This window comes from Pseudorasbora parva, chromosome 10, assembly GCF_024679245.1.
Source record: "Pseudorasbora parva isolate DD20220531a chromosome 10, ASM2467924v1, whole genome shotgun sequence".
Taxonomy (NCBI): Eukaryota; Metazoa; Chordata; class Actinopteri; order Cypriniformes; family Gobionidae; genus Pseudorasbora; species Pseudorasbora parva.
In genome coordinates, this window is record NC_090181.1 from 3,385,378 (window position 1) to 3,407,357 (window position 21,980).

A 21,980-nucleotide genomic window follows, 5' to 3' on the forward strand; every position below is an offset into this window, starting at 1 on the left:
AAAAAATGTAAACAATAAAACACCCTTTTCCGGATCCTCAGTAATATTACGCAAAAGCAAACAGAAGTGAACAGAATACATTAAAGACCTAAAGTACAGCGCCGATATGATCGCAGTCGTATTTACAGAGCAGCTGCTCAAACACGTGTGTGAAGAGCACAAGTGTGTGTCGATGTGCTCTGCTCCACACCAAAAATCCCCACGTTTATCTATCCCACATCTGAAGCCAGAGAACGTCTGACACTCCACAGCCTTCCTCATTTGCATGAATACATACAATGTTCAAACACAGTCCTGAATAAATCCATTGATCATGTCTGAACGTGCTTTTGCATGCATGAGTTATTAGCTCTGTTTGACCAACGGGAACAACTGTTTTCAATCTCTTCGATATAGGTGTGCATTGCATAAAAGCGTGTAAAATGTTTATTAAAGAAGTGGTTGAATCGTACCTGTTGAACTCGTAAATGTGTTCAATATTCCCAAACAGCGAACACACTTGCTCTGGTTTGATGGGAAGGTTCCTGGAGTCAATGATGTGCACGAGATAATCCTACAAGTTGGAAAAAAGAACATAAATATGATTTCAAACTCAAATTTGTACCGTGACGCTTTCAAAAGCTCAGCAGATGGCGCTAGAGAGCTGAAAGAAACCTGTGCATTTCAAAACATTTTCACTTAAACATGAACTGGTGCTCTTTAAACTACATAGATAATAGTCAACCTGTAAAAAATTATTTAGAAAAAAAGTTTCCTGGTTGGCTTAAAATTCTGAGTTCATTGAAATTAAAATTTTAAGTTAACACAATGATCATTTTTTGAGATTCGACAACCTTTATTAAAATATTATTAAAAGATTTTGTAAGCATATTGGGTAATTGTGTGTTTTATTTCTGATGACGCAGCCAAATAGTGCTATTTTCATGATTTATCACATTTTTTATGTGGTTCAGATACAATAATATTTTGAGTTTCTATTTATTAAAGAAATTTCCTTCATTGTATCAACTCAATTTTTTAATTTCAATAAACTTAAAATGTTAAGGCAACCAGGTTACTTACTTTTATAAATTAAACCAACCTTCTTCTTTTTTTACAGTGTGCATACAAATATTTCATCAGAGTAAGGTTATTCTGTTTCTTGGTTTTGCATACAAATGCAAATGCAAATATTGTACACAAATATGCCGAATCAAGCTGGAGTTTAGCAGGCCTCATCACAGAAGGCATGACCACACACACACACACACACACCGCCCAATGCTCATATTAGGAAATGGCTCCACTGCCAAGTTTGGCTGTGATTCAGAGCGCTGAAACTCAGGGAGGAGTTCAACATCCTTCACCCAAAGAGCAAACATAATGAGCAGATATTCTGCATGAGAGCCTCCATTATGCAACAGCATCACATGGACATTCAGCTTTAACAGAAGATGCAGATAACATGACAGAAACCATTAGAGATATTGAAGATAATCAATGCAAACGTTGAGTCAGGGTGTGGACTGGGAAATGGAGACACTGTGAGTGTTTGCCTCCATTTGGAGCGTCTAATGACCAACAATCTGTCCAGTTTCACCCAAACAGATGTCAAATCACGAGGGTGAGAATCACCATATTTGGGCATTTTCCTGTAGTTTACATTGACCAATGCCAAACTATTTGTTTTTATTTTAATAAAGTACTTCATAGCTACACACGTAGTCCAAAGTGCTGAACAACCCACATATTATACACAATAACAAACTTAACAACCAGAAAAAGGCACTATAAACACAAACCAAAGGTCTCTATTTTCCAACAGGAAGTCAATTAGGTTATTTAAGGAGCTAAACTAAGAACTGAGAAACACATTCAAGAACCTAAATGGACTCCGATTTCAAATTCCCAGACGATCCTAGTAACATATGACATCAGTTTCCGACTGGCAATATCCAATGCAGCTGTGAGAACACACAGCGCTCACTAGAGCTCAATTATGACCCATATTTAAGAGCCTTCAAACTGGTCCCTCCAACCCGTAACGCACCTCATAATGGAGGCTTTTTTCACCAGGAAGACTGATTCAAAAACTTTTAGGCAAAACTAAAGCAAGTCGTCAAATGTATTTGTATAGCACTTTCATAATACACATTGTTCTGTTAAGAGATTTAAATATCTGTCGGTTTTATTCTGTTAAGAGATTTAAATATCGGTCAGTTTTATTCTGTTAAGAGATTTAAATATCGGTCGGTTTTATTCTGTTAAGAGATTTAAATAACGGTCGGTTTTATTCTATTATGAGATTTAAATAACGGTCGGTTTTATTCTATTAAGAGATTTAAATAACGGTCGGTTTTGTTCTGTTAAGAGATTTAAATATCGGTCAGTTTTATTCTGTTAAGAGATTTAAATATCGGTCGGTTTTATTCTGTTAAGAGATTTAAATATCGGTCGGTTTTATTCTGTTAAGAGATTTAAATATCGGTCAGTTTTATTCTGTTAAGAGATTTAAATAGCGGTCGGTTTTATTCTGTTAAGAGATTTAAATAACGGTCGGTTTTATTCTATTATGAGATTTAAATAACGGTCGGTTTTATTCTGTTAAGAGATTTAAATAACGGTCGGTTTTATTCTGTTAAGAGATTTAAATATCGGTCGGTTTTATTCTATTATGAGATTTAAATAGCGGTCGGTTTTATTCTATTATGAGATTTAAATAACGGTCGGTTTTATTCTATTATGAGATTTAAATAGCGGTCGGTTTTATTCTATTATGAGATTTAAATAACGGTCGGTTTTATTCTATTATGAGATTTAAATAACGGTCGGTTTTATTCTATTAAGAGATTTAAATATCGGTCGGTTTTATTCTATTATGAGATTTAAATAACGGTCGGTTTTATTCTATTATGAGATTTAAATAACGGTCGGTTTTATTCTATTATGAGATTTAAATAACGGTCGGTTTTATTCTATTATGAGATTTAAATAACGGTCGGTTTTATTCTGTTAAGAGATTTAAATATCGGTCGGTTTTATTCTGTTAAAAGATTTAAATAACGGTCGGTTTTATTCTATTATGAGATTTAAATAACGGTCGGTTTTATTCTGTCAAGAGATTTAAATAACGGTCGGTTTTATTCTATTATGAGATTTAAATATCGGTCGGTTTTATTCTGTTAAGAGATTTAAATATCGGTCGGTTTTATTCTGTTAAAAGATTTAAATAGCGGTCGGTTTTATTCTATTAAGAGATTTAAATATCGGTCGGTTTTATTCTGTCAAGAGATTTAAATAACGGTCGGTTTTATTCTATTAAGAGATTTAAATATCGGTCGGTTTTATTCTGTTAAGAGATTTAAATATCGGTCGGTTTTATTCTGTTAAGAGATTTAAATATCGGTCGGTTTTATTCTATTATGAGATTTAAATAGCGGTCGGTTTTATTCTATTAAGAGATTTAAATATCGGTCGGTTTTATTCTGTCAAGAGATTTAAATATCGGTCGGTTTTATTCTATTAAGAGATTTAAATATCGGTCGGTTTTATTCTGTCAAGAGATTTAAATAACGGTCGGTTTTATTCTATTAAGAGATTTAAATAACGGTCGGTTTTGTTCTGTTAAGAGATTTAAATATCGGTCGGTTTTGTTCTGTTAAGAGATTTAAATATCGGTCGGTTTTATTCTGTTAAGAGATTTAAATATCGGTTGGTTTTGTTCTATCAAGAGATTTAAATATTGGTTGTTTTTTTCTATTAAGAGATTTAATTATCGGTCAGTTTTGTTCTATCAAGAGATTTAAATATTGGTCGGTTTTGTTCTATTAAGAGATTTTTTCTATTAAGAGATTTAATTATCGGTCAGTTTTGTTCTATCAAGAGATTTAAATATTGGTCGGTTTTGTTTTATCAAGAGATTTAAATATTGGTCGGTTTTGCTCTATTAAGAGATTTAAATATCGGTCGGCTTTGTTTTATCAAGAGATTTAAACATCGGTTGGTTTTGTTCTATTAAGAGATTTCATTATCGGTCGATTTTGTTCTATTAAGAGATCTAAATATCGGTCGGTTTTGTTCTATTAAGAGATTTAAATATCGGTCAGTTTTGTTTTATCGAGAGATTTCAATATTGGTCGGTTTTGTTCTATCAAGAGATTTAAATATCGGTCGGTTGTGTTCTATCAAGAGATTTAAATATCGGACGGTTTTGTTTTATCAAGAGATATAAAAATATTGGTCGGTTTTGTTCTATTAAGAGATTTTTTTCTATTAAGAGATTTAATTACCGTCAGTTTTGTTCTATCAAGAGATTTAAATATTGGTCGGTTTTGTTTTATCAAGAGATTTAAATATCGGTCGGTTTTGTTCTATCAAGAGATTTAAATATCGGACGGTTTTGTTCTATCAAGAGATTTAAATAGCGGTCGGTTTTGTTCTATCAAGAGATTTAAATATCGGACGGTTTTGTTCTATCAAAAGATTTAAATATCGGTCGGTTTTGTTCTATCAAGAGATTTAAATATCGGTCTATTTTGTTTTATCAAGAGATTTAAATATCGGTCGGTTTTGTTCTATCAAGAGATTTAAATAGCGGTCGGTTTTGTTCTATCAAGAGATTTAAATATCGGACGGTTTTGTTCTATCAAAAGATTTAAATATCGGTCGGTTTTGTTCTATCAAGAGATTTAAATATCGGTCTATTTTGTTTTATCAAGAGATTTAAATATCGGACGGTTTTGTTCTATCAAGAGATTTAAAAATCGGTCAGTTTTGTTTTATCGAGAGATTTCAATATTGGTCAGTTTTGTTCTATCAAGAGATTTAAATATCGGTCGGTTGTGTTCTATCAAGAGATTTAAATATCGGACGGTTTTGTTTTATCAAGAGATATAAAAATATTGGTCGGTTTTGTTCTATTAAGATATTTTTTTCTATTAAGAGATTTAATTACCGTCAGTTTTGTTCTATCAAGAGATTTAAATATTGGTCGGTTTTGTTTTATCAAGAGATTTCAATATTTGTCGGTTTTGTTTTATCAAGAGATTTAAATATTGGTCGGTTTTGTTCTACCAAGAGATTTAAATATCGGTCGGTTTTGTTCTATCAAGAGATTTAAATATCGGACGGTTTTGTTCTATCAAGAGATTTAAATAGCGGTCGGTTTTGTTCTATTAAGAGATTTAAATATCGGACGGTTTTGTTCTATCAAAAGATTTAAATATCGGTCGGTTTTGTTCTATCAAGAGATTTAAATATTGGTCGGTTTTGTTCTACCAAGAGATTTAAATATCGGTCGGTTTTGTTCTATCAAGAGATTTAAATATCGGACGGTTTTGTTCTATCAAGAGATTTAAAAATCGGTCGGTTTTGTTCTATTAAGAGATTTAAATATCGGTTGGTTTTGCTCTATTAAGAGATTTAAAAATCGGTCGGTTTTGTTCTATTAAGAAATTTAAATATAGGTTGATTTTGTTCTATTAAGAGATTTAACGGTTGGTCGTTTTGTTCTATTAAGAAATTTAAATATTGGTCGATATTGTTCTATCAAGAGATTTAAATATCGGACGGTTTTGTTCTATCAAGAGATTTAAATATCGGTCGGTTTTGTTCTATCAAGAGATTTAAATATCGGTCGGTTTTGTTCTATCAAGAGATTTAAATATCGGTCGGTTTTGTTCTATCAAGAGATTTAAATATCGTACGGTTTTGTTCTATCAAGAGATTTAAATAGCGGTCGGTTTTGTTCTATCAAGAGATTTAAATATCGGATGGTTTTGTTCTATCAAAAGATTTAAATATCGGTCGGTTTTGTTCTATCAAGAGATTTAAATATCGGTCGGTTTTGTTTTATCAAGAGATTTAAATATCGGACGGTTTTGTTCTATCAAGAGATTTAAAAATCTGTCGGTTTTATTCTGTTAAGAGATTTAAATATCGGTCGGTTTTATTCTGTTAAGAGATTTAAATAACGGTCGGTTTTATTCTATTATGAGATTTAAATATCGGTCGGTTTTATTCTGTTAAGAGATTTAAATAACGGTCGGTTTTATTCTGTTAAGAGATTTAAATATCGGTGGGTTTTATTCTATTATGAGATTTAAATAGCGGTCGGTTTTATTCTATTATGAGATTTAAATAACGGTCGGTTTTATTCTATTATGAGATTTAAATAGCGGTCGGTTTTATTCTATTATGAGATTTAAATAACGGTCGGTTTTATTCTATTATGAGATTTAAATAACGGTCGGTTTTATTCTGTTAAGAGATTTAAATATCGGTCGGTTTTATTCTGTCAAGAGATTTAAATAACGGTCGGTTTTATTCTATTAACAGATTTAAATAACGGTCGGTTTTATTCTATTAAGAGATTTAAATAACGGTCGGTTTTATTCTATTAAGAGATTTAAATAACGGTCGGTTTTATTCTATTATGAGATTTTAAATATCGGTCGGTTTTATTCTGTTAAGAGATTTAAATATCGGTCGGTTTTATTCTGTTAAGAGATTTAAATAGCGGTCGGTTTTATTCTATTAAGAGATTTAAATATCGGTCGGTTTTATTCTGTCAAGAGATTTAAATAACGGTCGGTTTTATTCTGTTAAGAGATTTAAATATCGGTCGGTTTTATTCTGTTAAGAGATTTAAATAACGGTCGGTTTTATTCTATTATGAGATTTAAATAACGGTCGGTTTTATTCTATTATGAGATTTAAATAGCGGTCGGTTTTATTCTATTATGAGATTTAAATAACGGTCGGTTTTATTCTATTATGAGATTTAAATAACGGTCGGTTTTATTCTGTTAAGAGATTTAAATATCGGTCGGTTTTATTCTGTCAAGAGATTTAAATAACGGTCGGTTTTATTCTATTAACAGATTTAAATAACGGTCGGTTTTATTCTATTAAGAGATTTAAATAACGGTCGGTTTTATTCTATTAAGAGATTTAAATAACGGTCGGTTTTATTCTATTATGAGATTTTAAATATCGGTCGGTTTTATTCTGTTAAGAGATTTAAATATCGGTCGGTTTTATTCTGTTAAGAGATTTAAATAGCGGTCGGTTTTATTCTATTAAGAGATTTAAATATCGGTCGGTTTTATTCTGTCAAGAGATTTAAATAACGGTCGGTTTTATTCTGTTAAGAGATTTAAATATCGGTCGGTTTTATTCTGTCAAGAGATTTAAATAACGGTCGGTTTTATTCTATTAAGAGATTTAAATATCGGTCGGTTTTATTCTGTTAAGAGATTTAAATATCGGTCGGTTTTATTCTGTTAAGAGATTTAAATATTGGTCGGTTTTATTCTATTATGAGATTTAAATAGCGGTCGGTTTTATTCTATTATGAGATTTAAATAGCGGTCGGTTTTATTCTATTATGAGATTTAAATAACGGTCGGTTTTATTCTATTATGAGATTTAAATAACGGTCGGTTTTATTCTGTTAAGAGATTTAAATATCGGTCGGTTTTATTCTGTCAAGAGATTTAAATAACGGTCGGTTTTATTCTATTAACAGATTTAAATAACGGTCGGTTTTATTCTATTAAGAGATTTAAATAACGGTCGGTTTTATTCTATTAAGAGATTTAAATAACGGTCGGTTTTATTCTATTATGAGATTTTAAATATCGGTCGGTTTTATTCTGTTAAGAGATTTAAATATCGGTCGGTTTTATTCTGTTAAGAGATTTAAATAGCGGTCGGTTTTATTCTATTAAGAGATTTAAATATCGGTCGGTTTTATTCTGTCAAGAGATTTAAATAACGGTCGGTTTTATTCTGTTAAGAGATTTAAATATCGGTCGGTTTTATTCTGTCAAGAGATTTAAATAACGGTCGGTTTTATTCTATTAAGAGATTTAAATATCGGTCGGTTTTATTCTGTTAAGAGATTTAAATATCGGTCGGTTTTATTCTGTTAAGAGATTTAAATATTGGTCGGTTTTATTCTATTATGAGATTTAAATAGCGGTCGGTTTTATTCTATTAAGAGATTTAAATATCGGTCGGTTTTATTCTGTCAAGAGATTTAAATAACGGTCGGTTTTATTCTATTAAGAGATTTAAATAACGGTCGGTTTTGTTCTGTTAAGAGATTTAAATATCGGTCGGTTTTATTCTGTTAAGAGATTTAAATATCGGTCGGTTTTATTCTGTTAAGAGATTTAAATATCGGTCGGTTTTATTCTGTAAAGAGATTTAAATATCGGTTGGTTTTGTTCTATCAAGAGATTTAAATATTGGTCGGTTTTGTTCTATTAAGAGATTTTTTCTATTAAGAGATTTAATTATCGGTCAGTTTTGTTCTATCAAGAGATTTAAATATTGGTCGGTTTTGTTTTATCAAGAGATTTAAATATTGGTCGGTTTTGCTCTATTAAGAGATTTAAATATCGGTCGGCTTTGTTTTATCAAGAGATTTAAACATCGGTTGGTTTTGTTCTATTAAGAGATTTCATTATCGGTCGATTTTGTTCTATTAAGAAATTTTAATATCAGCCGATGTTGTTCTATTAAGAGATCTAAATATCGGTCGGTTTTGTTCTATTAAGAGATTTAAATATCGGTCAGTTTTATTCTATTATGAGATTTAAATAGCGGTCGGTTTTATTCTATTATGAGATTTAAATAACGGTCGGTTTTATTCTATTATGAGATTTAAATAGCGGTCGGTTTTATTCTATTATGAGATTTAAATAACGGTCGGTTTTATTCTATTATGAGATTTAAATAACAGTCGGTTTTATTCTATTAAGAGATTTAAATAACGGTCGGTTTTATTCTATTAAGAGATTTAAATATCGGTCGGTTTTATTCTATTATGAGATTTAAATAACGGTCGGTTTTATTCTGTCAAGAGATTTAAATATCGGTCGGTTTTATTCTATTATGAGATTTAAATAGCGGTCGGTTTTATTCTATTATGAGATTTAAATAACGGTCGGTTTTATTCTATTATGAGATTTAAATAACGGTCGGTTTTATTCTGTTAAGAGATTTAAATATCGGTCGGTTTTATTCTGTTAAAAGATTTAAATATAGGTCGGTTTTATTCTGTCAAGAGATTTAAATAACGGTCGGTTTTATTCTATTATGAGATTTAAATATCGGTCGGTTTTATTCTGTTAAGAGATTTAAATATCGGTCGGTTTTATTCTGTTAAAAGATTTAAATAGCGGTCGGTTTTATTCTATTAAGAGATTTAAATATCGGTCGGTTTTATTCTGTCAAGAGATTTAAATAACGGTCGGTTTTATTCTATTAAGAGATTTAAATATCGGTCGGTTTTATTCTGTTAAGAGATTTAAATATCGGTCGGTTTTATTCTGTTAAGAGATTTAAATATCGGTCGGTTTTATTCTATTATGAGATTTAAATAGCGGTCGGTTTTATTCTATTAAGAGATTTAAATATCGGTCGGTTTTATTCTGTCAAGAGATTTAAATATCGGTCGGTTTTATTCTATCAAGAGATTTAAATATCGGTCGGTTTTATTCTATTAAGAGATTTAAATATCGGTCGGTTTTATTCTGTCAAGAGATTTAAATAACGGTCGGTTTTATTCTATTAAGAGATTTAAATAACGGTCGGTTTTGTTCTGTTAAGAGATTTAAATATCGGTCGGTTTTGTTCTGTTAAGAGATTTAAATATCGGTCGGTTTTATTCTGTTAAGAGATTTAAATATCGGTCGGTTTTATTCTGTTAAGAGATTTAAATATCGGTTGGTTTTGTTCTATCAAGAGATTTAAATATTGGTTGTTTTTTTCTATTAAGAGATTTAATTATCGGTCAGTTTTGTTCTATCAAGAGATTTAAATATTGGTCGGTTTTGTTCTATTAAGAGATTTTTTCTATTAAGAGATTTAATTATCGGTCAGTTTTGTTCTATCAAGAGATTTAAATATTGGTCGGTTTTGTTTTATCAAGAGATTTAAATATTGGTCGGTTTTGCTCTATTAAGAGATTTAAATATCGGTCGGCTTTGTTTTATCAAGAGATTTAAACATCGGTTGGTTTTGTTCTATTAAGAGATTTCATTATCGGTCGATTTTGTTCTATTAAGAGATCTAAATATCGGTCGGTTTTGTTCTATTAAGAGATTTAAATATCGGTCAGTTTTGTTTTATCGAGAGATTTCAATATTGGTCGGTTTTGTTCTATCAAGAGATTTAAATATCGGTCGGTTGTGTTCTATCAAGAGATTTAAATATCGGACGGTTTTGTTTTATCAAGAGATATAAAAATATTGGTCGGTTTTGTTCTATTAAGAGATTTTTTTCTATTAAGAGATTTAATTACCGTCAGTTTTGTTCTATCAAGAGATTTAAATATTGGTCGGTTTTGTTTTATCAAGAGATTTAAATATCGGTCGGTTTTGTTCTATCAAGAGATTTAAATATCGGACGGTTTTGTTCTATCAAGAGATTTAAATAGCGGTCGGTTTTGTTCTATCAAGAGATTTAAATATCGGACGGTTTTGTTCTATCAAAAGATTTAAATATCGGTCGGTTTTGTTCTATCAAGAGATTTAAATATCGGTCTATTTTGTTTTATCAAGAGATTTAAATATCGGTCGGTTTTGTTCTATCAAGAGATTTAAATAGCGGTCGGTTTTGTTCTATCAAGAGATTTAAATATCGGACGGTTTTGTTCTATCAAAAGATTTAAATATCGGTCGGTTTTGTTCTATCAAGAGATTTAAATATCGGTCTATTTTGTTTTATCAAGAGATTTAAATATCGGACGGTTTTGTTCTATCAAGAGATTTAAAAATCGGTCAGTTTTGTTTTATCGAGAGATTTCAATATTGGTCAGTTTTGTTCTATCAAGAGATTTAAATATCGGTCGGTTGTGTTCTATCAAGAGATTTAAATATCGGACGGTTTTGTTTTATCAAGAGATATAAAAATATTGGTCGGTTTTGTTCTATTAAGATATTTTTTTCTATTAAGAGATTTAATTACCGTCAGTTTTGTTCTATCAAGAGATTTAAATATTGGTCGGTTTTGTTTTATCAAGAGATTTCAATATTTGTCGGTTTTGTTTTATCAAGAGATTTAAATATTGGTCGGTTTTGTTCTATCAAGAGATTTAAATATCGGACGGTTTTGTTCTATCAAGAGATTTAAATAGCGGTCGGTTTTGTTCTATTAAGAGATTTAAATATCGGACGGTTTTGTTCTATCAAAAGATTTAAATATCGGTCGGTTTTGTTCTATCAAGAGATTTAAATATTGGTCGGTTTTGTTCTACCAAGAGATTTAAATATCGGTCGGTTTTGTTCTATCAAGAGATTTAAATATCGGACGGTTTTGTTCTATCAAGAGATTTAAAAATCGGTCGGTTTTGTTCTATTAAGAGATTTAAATATCGGTTGGTTTTGCTCTATTAAGAGATTTAAAAATCGGTCGGTTTTGTTCTATTAAGAAATTTAAATATAGGTTGATTTTGTTCTATTAAGAGATTTAACGGTTGGTCGTTTTGTTCTATTAAGAAATTTAAATATTGGTCGATATTGTTCTATCAAGAGATTTAAATATCGGACGGTTTTGTTCTATCAAGAGATTTAAATATCGGTCGGTTTTGTTCTATCAAGAGATTTAAATATCGGTCGGTTTTGTTCTATCAAGAGATTTAAATATCGGTCGGTTTTGTTCTATCAAGAGATTTAAATATCGTACGGTTTTGTTCTATCAAGAGATTTAAATAGCGGTCGGTTTTGTTCTATCAAGAGATTTAAATATCGGATGGTTTTGTTCTATCAAAAGATTTAAATATCGGTCGGTTTTGTTCTATCAAGAGATTTAAATATCGGTCGGTTTTGTTTTATCAAGAGATTTAAATATCGGACGGTTTTGTTCTATCAAGAGATTTAAAAATCTGTCGGTTTTATTCTGTTAAGAGATTTAAATATCGGTCGGTTTTATTCTGTTAAGAGATTTAAATAACGGTCGGTTTTATTCTATTATGAGATTTAAATATCGGTCGGTTTTATTCTGTTAAGAGATTTAAATAACGGTCGGTTTTATTCTGTTAAGAGATTTAAATATCGGTGGGTTTTATTCTATTATGAGATTTAAATAGCGGTCGGTTTTATTCTATTATGAGATTTAAATAACGGTCGGTTTTATTCTATTATGAGATTTAAATAGCGGTCGGTTTTATTCTATTATGAGATTTAAATAACGGTCGGTTTTATTCTATTATGAGATTTAAATAACGGTCGGTTTTATTCTGTTAAGAGATTTAAATATCGGTCGGTTTTATTCTGTCAAGAGATTTAAATAACGGTCGGTTTTATTCTATTAAGAGATTTAAATATCGGTCGGTTTTATTCTGTTAAGAGATTTAAATATCGGTCGGTTTTATTCTGTTAAGAGATTTAAATATCGGTCGGTTTTATTCTATTATGAGATTTAAATAGCGGTCGGTTTTATTCTATTAAGAGATTTAAATATCGGTCGGTTTTATTCTGTCAAGAGATTTAAATATCGGTCGGTTTTATTCTATTAAGAGATTTAAATATCGGTCGGTTTTATTCTGTCAAGAGATTTAAATAACGGTCGGTTTTATTCTATTAAGAGATTTAAATAACGGTCGGTTTTGTTCTGTTAAGAGATTTAAATATCGGTCGGTTTTGTTCTGTTAAGAGATTTAAATATCGGTCGGTTTTATTCTGTTAAGAGATTTAAATATCGGTTGGTTTTGTTCTATCAAGAGATTTAAATATTGGTTGTTTTTTTCTATTAAGAGATTTAATTATCGGTCAGTTTTGTTCTATCAAGAGATTTAAATATTGGTCGGTTTTGTTCTATTAAGAGATTTTTTCTATTAAGAGATTTAATTATCGGTCAGTTTTGTTCTATCAAGAGATTTAAATATTGGTCGGTTTTGTTTTATCAAGAGATTTAAATATTGGTCGGTTTTGCTCTATTAAGAGATTTAAATATCGGTCGGCTTTGTTTTATCAAGAGATTTAAACATCGGTTGGTTTTGTTCTATTAAGAGATTTCATTATCGGTCGATTTTGTTCTATTAAGAGATCTAAATATCGGTCGGTTTTGTTCTATTAAGAGATTTAAATATCGGTCAGTTTTGTTTTATCGAGAGATTTCAATATTGGTCGGTTTTGTTCTATCAAGAGATTTAAATATCGGTCGGTTGTGTTCTATCAAGAGATTTAAATATCGGACGGTTTTGTTTTATCAAGAGATATAAAAATATTGGTCGGTTTTGTTCTATTAAGAGATTTTTTTCTATTAAGAGATTTAATTACCGTCAGTTTTGTTCTATCAAGAGATTTAAATATTGGTCGGTTTTGTTTTATCAAGAGATTTAAATATCGGTCGGTTTTGTTCTATCAAGAGATTTAAATATCGGACGGTTTTGTTCTATCAAGAGATTTAAATAGCGGTCGGTTTTGTTCTATCAAGAGATTTAAATATCGGACGGTTTTGTTCTATCAAAAGATTTAAATATCGGTCGGTTTTGTTCTATCAAGAGATTTAAATATCGGTCTATTTTGTTTTATCAAGAGATTTAAATATCGGTCGGTTTTGTTCTATCAAGAGATTTAAATAGCGGTCGGTTTTGTTCTATCAAGAGATTTAAATATCGGACGGTTTTGTTCTATCAAAAGATTTAAATATCGGTCGGTTTTGTTCTATCAAGAGATTTAAATATCGGTCTATTTTGTTTTATCAAGAGATTTAAATATCGGACGGTTTTGTTCTATCAAGAGATTTAAAAATCGGTCAGTTTTGTTTTATCGAGAGATTTCAATATTGGTCAGTTTTGTTCTATCAAGAGATTTAAATATCGGTCGGTTGTGTTCTATCAAGAGATTTAAATATCGGACGGTTTTGTTTTATCAAGAGATATAAAAATATTGGTCGGTTTTGTTCTATTAAGATATTTTTTTCTATTAAGAGATTTAATTACCGTCAGTTTTGTTCTATCAAGAGATTTAAATATTGGTCGGTTTTGTTTTATCAAGAGATTTCAATATTTGTCGGTTTTGTTTTATCAAGAGATTTAAATATTGGTCGGTTTTGTTCTACCAAGAGATTTAAATATCGGTCGGTTTTGTTCTATCAAGAGATTTAAATATCGGACGGTTTTGTTCTATCAAGAGATTTAAATAGCGGTCGGTTTTGTTCTATTAAGAGATTTAAATATCGGACGGTTTTGTTCTATCAAAAGATTTAAATATCGGTCGGTTTTGTTCTATCAAGAGATTTAAATATTGGTCGGTTTTGTTCTACCAAGAGATTTAAATATCGGTCGGTTTTGTTCTATCAAGAGATTTAAATATCGGACGGTTTTGTTCTATCAAGAGATTTAAAAATCGGTCGGTTTTGTTCTATTAAGAGATTTAAATATCGGTTGGTTTTGCTCTATTAAGAGATTTAAAAATCGGTCGGTTTTGTTCTATTAAGAAATTTAAATATAGGTTGATTTTGTTCTATTAAGAGATTTAACGGTTGGTCGTTTTGTTCTATTAAGAAATTTAAATATTGGTCGATATTGTTCTATCAAGAGATTTAAATATCGGACGGTTTTGTTCTATCAAGAGATTTAAATATCGGTCGGTTTTGTTCTATCAAGAGATTTAAATATCGGTCGGTTTTGTTCTATCAAGAGATTTAAATATCGGTCGGTTTTGTTCTATCAAGAGATTTAAATATCGTACGGTTTTGTTCTATCAAGAGATTTAAATAGCGGTCGGTTTTGTTCTATCAAGAGATTTAAATATCGGATGGTTTTGTTCTATCAAAAGATTTAAATATCGGTCGGTTTTGTTCTATCAAGAGATTTAAATATCGGTCGGTTTTGTTTTATCAAGAGATTTAAATATCGGACGGTTTTGTTCTATCAAGAGATTTAAAAATCTGTCGGTTTTATTCTGTTAAGAGATTTAAATATCGGTCGGTTTTATTCTGTTAAGAGATTTAAATAACGGTCGGTTTTATTCTATTATGAGATTTAAATATCGGTCGGTTTTATTCTGTTAAGAGATTTAAATAACGGTCGGTTTTATTCTGTTAAGAGATTTAAATATCGGTGGGTTTTATTCTATTATGAGATTTAAATAGCGGTCGGTTTTATTCTATTATGAGATTTAAATAACGGTCGGTTTTATTCTATTATGAGATTTAAATAGCGGTCGGTTTTATTCTATTATGAGATTTAAATAACGGTCGGTTTTATTCTATTATGAGATTTAAATAACGGTCGGTTTTATTCTGTTAAGAGATTTAAATATCGGTCGGTTTTATTCTGTCAAGAGATTTAAATAACGGTCGGTTTTATTCTATTAACAGATTTAAATAACGGTCGGTTTTATTCTATTAAGAGATTTAAATAACGGTCGGTTTTATTCTATTAAGAGATTTAAATAACGGTCGGTTTTATTCTATTATGAGATTTTAAATATCGGTCGGTTTTATTCTGTTAAGAGATTTAAATATCGGTCGGTTTTATTCTGTTAAGAGATTTAAATAGCGGTCGGTTTTATTCTATTAAGAGATTTAAATATCGGTCGGTTTTATTCTGTCAAGAGATTTAAATAACGGTCGGTTTTATTCTGTTAAGAGATTTAAATATCGGTCGGTTTTATTCTGTTAAGAGATTTAAATAACGGTCGGTTTTATTCTATTATGAGATTTAAATAACGGTCGGTTTTATTCTATTATGAGATTTAAATAGCGGTCGGTTTTATTCTATTATGAGATTTAAATAACGGTCGGTTTTATTCTATTATGAGATTTAAATAACGGTCGGTTTTATTCTGTTAAGAGATTTAAATATCGGTCGGTTTTATTCTGTCAAGAGATTTAAATAACGGTCGGTTTTATTCTATTAACAGATTTAAATAACGGTCGGTTTTATTCTATTAAGAGATTTAAATAACGGTCGGTTTTATTCTATTAAGAGATTTAAATAACGGTCGGTTTTATTCTATTATGAGATTTTAAATATCGGTCGGTTTTATTCTGTTAAGAGATTTAAATATCGGTCGGTTTTATTCTGTTAAGAGATTTAAATAGCGGTCGGTTTTATTCTATTAAGAGATTTAAATATCGGTCGGTTTTATTCTGTCAAGAGATTTAAATAACGGTCGGTTTTATTCTGTTAAGAGATTTAAATATCGGTCGGTTTTATTCTGTCAAGAGATTTAAATAACGGTCGGTTTTATTCTATTAAGAGATTTAAATATCGGTCGGTTTTATTCTGTTAAGAGATTTAAATATCGGTCGGTTTTATTCTGTTAAGAGATTTAAATATTGGTCGGTTTTATTCTATTATGAGATTTAAATAGCGGTCGGTTTTATTCTATTATGAGATTTAAATAGCGGTCGGTTTTATTCTATTATGAGATTTAAATAACGGTCGGTTTTATTCTATTATGAGATTTAAATAACGGTCGGTTTTATTCTGTTAAGAGATTTAAATATCGGTCGGTTTTATTCTGTCAAGAGATTTAAATAACGGTCGGTTTTATTCTATTAACAGATTTAAATAACGGTCGGTTTTATTCTATTAAGAGATTTAAATAACGGTCGGTTTTATTCTATTAAGAGATTTAAATAACGGTCGGTTTTATTCTATTATGAGATTTTAAATATCGGTCGGTTTTATTCTGTTAAGAGATTTAAATATCGGTCGGTTTTATTCTGTTAAGAGATTTAAATAGCGGTCGGTTTTATTCTATTAAGAGATTTAAATATCGGTCGGTTTTATTCTGTCAAGAGATTTAAATAACGGTCGGTTTTATTCTGTTAAGAGATTTAAATATCGGTCGGTTTTATTCTGTCAAGAGATTTAAATAACGGTCGGTTTTATTCTATTAAGAGATTTAAATATCGGTCGGTTTTATTCTGTTAAGAGATTTAAATATCGGTCGGTTTTATTCTGTTAAGAGATTTAAATATTGGTCGGTTTTATTCTATTATGAGATTTAAATAGCGGTCGGTTTTATTCTATTAAGAGATTTAAATATCGGTCGGTTTTATTCTGTCAAGAGATTTAAATAACGGTCGGTTTTATTCTATTAAGAGATTTAAATAACGGTCGGTTTTGTTCTGTTAAGAGATTTAAATATCGGTCGGTTTTATTCTGTTAAGAGATTTAAATATCGGTCGGTTTTATTCTGTTAAGAGATTTAAATATCGGTCGGTTTTATTCTGTAAAGAGATTTAAATATCGGTTGGTTTTGTTCTATCAAGAGATTTAAATATTGGTCGGTTTTGTTCTATTAAGAGATTTTTTCTATTAAGAGATTTAATTATCGGTCAGTTTTGTTCTATCAAGAGATTTAAATATTGGTCGGTTTTGTTTTATCAAGAGATTTAAATATTGGTCGGTTTTGCTCTATTAAGAGATTTAAATATCGGTCGGCTTTGTTTTATCAAGAGATTTAAACATCGGTTGGTTTTGTTCTATTAAGAGATTTCATTATCGGTCGATTTTGTTCTATTAAGAAATTTTAATATCAGCCGATGTTGTTCTATTAAGAGATCTAAATATCGGTCGGTTTTGTTCTATTAAGAGATTTAAATATCGGTCAGTTTTATTCTATTATGAGATTTAAATAGCGGTCGGTTTTATTCTATTATGAGATTTAAATAACGGTCGGTTTTATTCTATTATGAGATTTAAATAGCGGTCGGTTTTATTCTATTATGAGATTTAAATAACGGTCGGTTTTATTCTATTATGAGATTTAAATAACAGTCGGTTTTATTCTATTAAGAGATTTAAATAACGGTCGGTTTTATTCTATTAAGAGATTTAAATATCGGTCGGTTTTATTCTATTATGAGATTTAAATAACGGTCGGTTTTATTCTGTCAAGAGATTTAAATATCGGTCGGTTTTATTCTATTATGAGATTTAAATAGCGGTCGGTTTTATTCTATTATGAGATTTAAATAACGGTCGGTTTTATTCTATTATGAGATTTAAATAACGGTCGGTTTTATTCTGTTAAGAGATTTAAATATCGGTCGGTTTTATTCTGTTAAAAGATTTAAATATAGGTCGGTTTTATTCTGTCAAGAGATTTAAATAACGGTCGGTTTTATTCTATTATGAGATTTAAATATCGGTCGGTTTTATTCTGTTAAGAGATTTAAATATCGGTCGGTTTTATTCTGTTAAAAGATTTAAATAGCGGTCGGTTTTATTCTATTAAGAGATTTAAATATCGGTCGGTTTTATTCTGTCAAGAGATTTAAATAACGGTCGGTTTTATTCTATTAAGAGATTTAAATATCGGTCGGTTTTATTCTGTTAAGAGATTTAAATATCGGTCGGTTTTATTCTGTTAAGAGATTTAAATATCGGTCGGTTTTATTCTATTATGAGATTTAAATAGCGGTCGGTTTTATTCTATTAAGAGATTTAAATATCGGTCGGTTTTATTCTGTCAAGAGATTTAAATATCGGTCGGTTTTATTCTATCAAGAGATTTAAATATCGGTCGGTTTTATTCTATTAAGAGATTTAAATATCGGTCGGTTTTATTCTGTCAAGAGATTTAAATAACGGTCGGTTTTATTCTATTAAGAGATTTAAATAACGGTCGGTTTTGTTCTGTTAAGAGATTTAAATATCGGTCGGTTTTGTTCTGTTAAGAGATTTAAATATCGGTCGGTTTTATTCTGTTAAGAGATTTAAATATCGGTCGGTTTTATTCTGTTAAGAGATTTAAATATCGGTTGGTTTTGTTCTATCAAGAGATTTAAATATTGGTTGTTTTTTTCTATTAAGAGATTTAATTATCGGTCAGTTTTGTTCTATCAAGAGATTTAAATATTGGTCGGTTTTGTTCTATTAAGAGATTTTTTCTATTAAGAGATTTAATTATCGGTCAGTTTTGTTCTATCAAGAGATTTAAATATTGGTCGGTTTTGTTTTATCAAGAGATTTAAATATTGGTCGGTTTTGCTCTATTAAGAGATTTAAATATCGGTCGGCTTTGTTTTATCAAGAGATTTAAACATCGGTTGGTTTTGTTCTATTAAGAGATTTCATTATCGGTCGATTTTGTTCTATTAAGAGATCTAAATATCGGTCGGTTTTGTTCTATTAAGAGATTTAAATATCGGTCAGTTTTGTTTTATCGAGAGATTTCAATATTGGTCGGTTTTGTTCTATCAAGAGATTTAAATATCGGTCGGTTGTGTTCTATCAAGAGATTTAAATATCGGACGGTTTTGTTTTATCAAGAGATATAAAAATATTGGTCGGTTTTGTTCTATTAAGAGATTTTTTTCTATTAAGAGATTTAATTACCGTCAGTTTTGTTCTATCAAGAGATTTAAATATTGGTCGGTTTTGTTTTATCAAGAGATTTAAATATCGGTCGGTTTTGTTCTATCAAGAGATTTAAATATCGGACGGTTTTGTTCTATCAAGAGATTTAAATAGCGGTCGGTTTTGTTCTATCAAGAGATTTAAATATCGGACGGTTTTGTTCTATCAAAAGATTTAAATATCGGTCGGTTTTGTTCTATCAAGAGATTTAAATATCGGTCTATTTTGTTTTATCAAGAGATTTAAATATCGGTCGGTTTTGTTCTATCAAGAGATTTAAATAGCGGTCGGTTTTGTTCTATCAAGAGATTTAAATATCGGACGGTTTTGTTCTATCAAAAGATTTAAATATCGGTCGGTTTTGTTCTATCAAGAGATTTAAATATCGGTCTATTTTGTTTTATCAAGAGATTTAAATATCGGACGGTTTTGTTCTATCAAGAGATTTAAAAATCGGTCAGTTTTGTTTTATCGAGAGATTTCAATATTGGTCAGTTTTGTTCTATCAAGAGATTTAAATATCGGTCGGTTGTGTTCTATCAAGAGATTTAAATATCGGACGGTTTTGTTTTATCAAGAGATATAAAAATATTGGTCGGTTTTGTTCTATTAAGATATTTTTTTCTATTAAGAGATTTAATTACCGTCAGTTTTGTTCTATCAAGAGATTTAAATATTGGTCGGTTTTGTTTTATCAAGAGATTTCAATATTTGTCGGTTTTGTTTTATCAAGAGATTTAAATATTGGTCGGTTTTGTTCTATCAAGAGATTTAAATATCGGACGGTTTTGTTCTATCAAGAGATTTAAATAGCGGTCGGTTTTGTTCTATTAAGAGATTTAAATATCGGACGGTTTTGTTCTATCAAAAGATTTAAATATCGGTCGGTTTTGTTCTATCAAGAGATTTAAATATTGGTCGGTTTTGTTCTACCAAGAGATTTAAATATCGGTCGGTTTTGTTCTATCAAGAGATTTAAATATCGGACGGTTTTGTTCTATCAAGAGATTTAAAAATCGGTCGGTTTTGTTCTATTAAGAGATTTAAATATCGGTTGGTTTTGCTCTATTAAGAGATTTAAAAATCGGTCGGTTTTGTTCTATTAAGAAATTTAAATATAGGTTGATTTTGTTCTATTAAGAGATTTAACGGTTGGTCGTTTTGTTCTATTAAGAAATTTAAATATTGGTCGATATTGTTCTATCAAGAGATTTAAATATCGGACGGTTTTGTTCTATCAAGAGATTTAAATATCGGTCGGTTTTGTTCTATCAAGAGATTTAAATATCGGTCGGTTTTGTTCTATCAAGAGATTTAAATATCGGTCGGTTTTGTTCTATCAAGAGATTTAAATATCGTACGGTTTTGTTCTATCAAGAGATTTAAATAGCGGTCGGTTTTGTTCTATCAAGAGATTTAAATATCGGATGGTTTTGTTCTATCAAAAGATTTAAATATCGGTCGGTTTTGTTCTATCAAGAGATTTAAATATCGGTCGGTTTTGTTTTATCAAGAGATTTAAATATCGGACGGTTTTGTTCTATCAAGAGATTTAAAAATCTGTCGGTTTTATTCTGTTAAGAGATTTAAATATCGGTCGGTTTTATTCTGTTAAGAGATTTAAATAACGGTCGGTTTTATTCTATTATGAGATTTAAATATCGGTCGGTTTTATTCTGTTAAGAGATTTAAATAACGGTCGGTTTTATTCTGTTAAGAGATTTAAATATCGGTGGGTTTTATTCTATTATGAGATTTAAATAGCGGTCGGTTTTATTCTATTATGAGATTTAAATAACGGTCGGTTTTATTCTATTATGAGATTTAAATAGCGGTCGGTTTTATTCTATTATGAGATTTAAATAACGGTCGGTTTTATTCTATTATGAGATTTAAATAACGGTCGGTTTTATTCTGTTAAGAGATTTAAATATCGGTCGGTTTTATTCTGTCAAGAGATTTAAATAACGGTCGGTTTTATTCTATTAACAGATTTAAATAACGGTCGGTTTTATTCTATTAAGAGATTTAAATAACGGTCGGTTTTATTCTATTAAGAGATTTAAATAACGGTCGGTTTTATTCTATTATGAGATTTTAAATATCGGTCGGTTTTATTCTGTTAAGAGATTTAAATATCGGTCGGTTTTATTCTGTTAAGAGATTTAAATAGCGGTCGGTTTTATTCTATTAAGAGATTTAAATATCGGTCGGTTTTATTCTGTCAAGAGATTTAAATAACGGTCGGTTTTATTCTGTTAAGAGATTTAAATATCGGTCGGTTTTATTCTGTTAAGAGATTTAAATAACGGTCGGTTTTATTCTATTATGAGATTTAAATAACGGTCGGTTTTATTCTATTATGAGATTTAAATAGCGGTCGGTTTTATTCTATTATGAGATTTAAATAACGGTCGGTTTTATTCTATTATGAGATTTAAATAACGGTCGGTTTTATTCTGTTAAGAGATTTAAATATCGGTCGGTTTTATTCTGTCAAGAGATTTAAATAACGGTCGGTTTTGTTCTATCAAGAGATTTAAATATCGGTCAGTTTTGTTCTATTAAGAGATTTAAATATCGGTCGGTTTTGTTCTATCAAGAGATTTAAATATCGGTCAGTTTTGTTCTATTAAGAGATTTAAATATCGGTCGGTTTTGTTCTATC

At 29.8% G+C, this 21,980-nt stretch overlaps 1 protein-coding gene across 6 annotated transcripts in view; it reads right to left on the reverse strand.

The window, feature by feature from the left end:
- LOC137090888 (pleckstrin homology domain-containing family G member 3) overlaps positions 1-21,980 on the reverse strand; it is a 112,843-nt gene that overhangs the window by 32,144 nt on the left and 58,719 nt on the right. For all 6 annotated transcript variants that reach the window (XM_067454879.1, XM_067454882.1, XM_067454880.1 and 3 more), the window contains exon 4: positions 453-553. In XM_067454879.1, the coding sequence (XP_067310980.1) occupies positions 453-553 (101 nt within the window). The remainder of the gene's footprint in view (positions 1-452; positions 554-21,980) is intronic.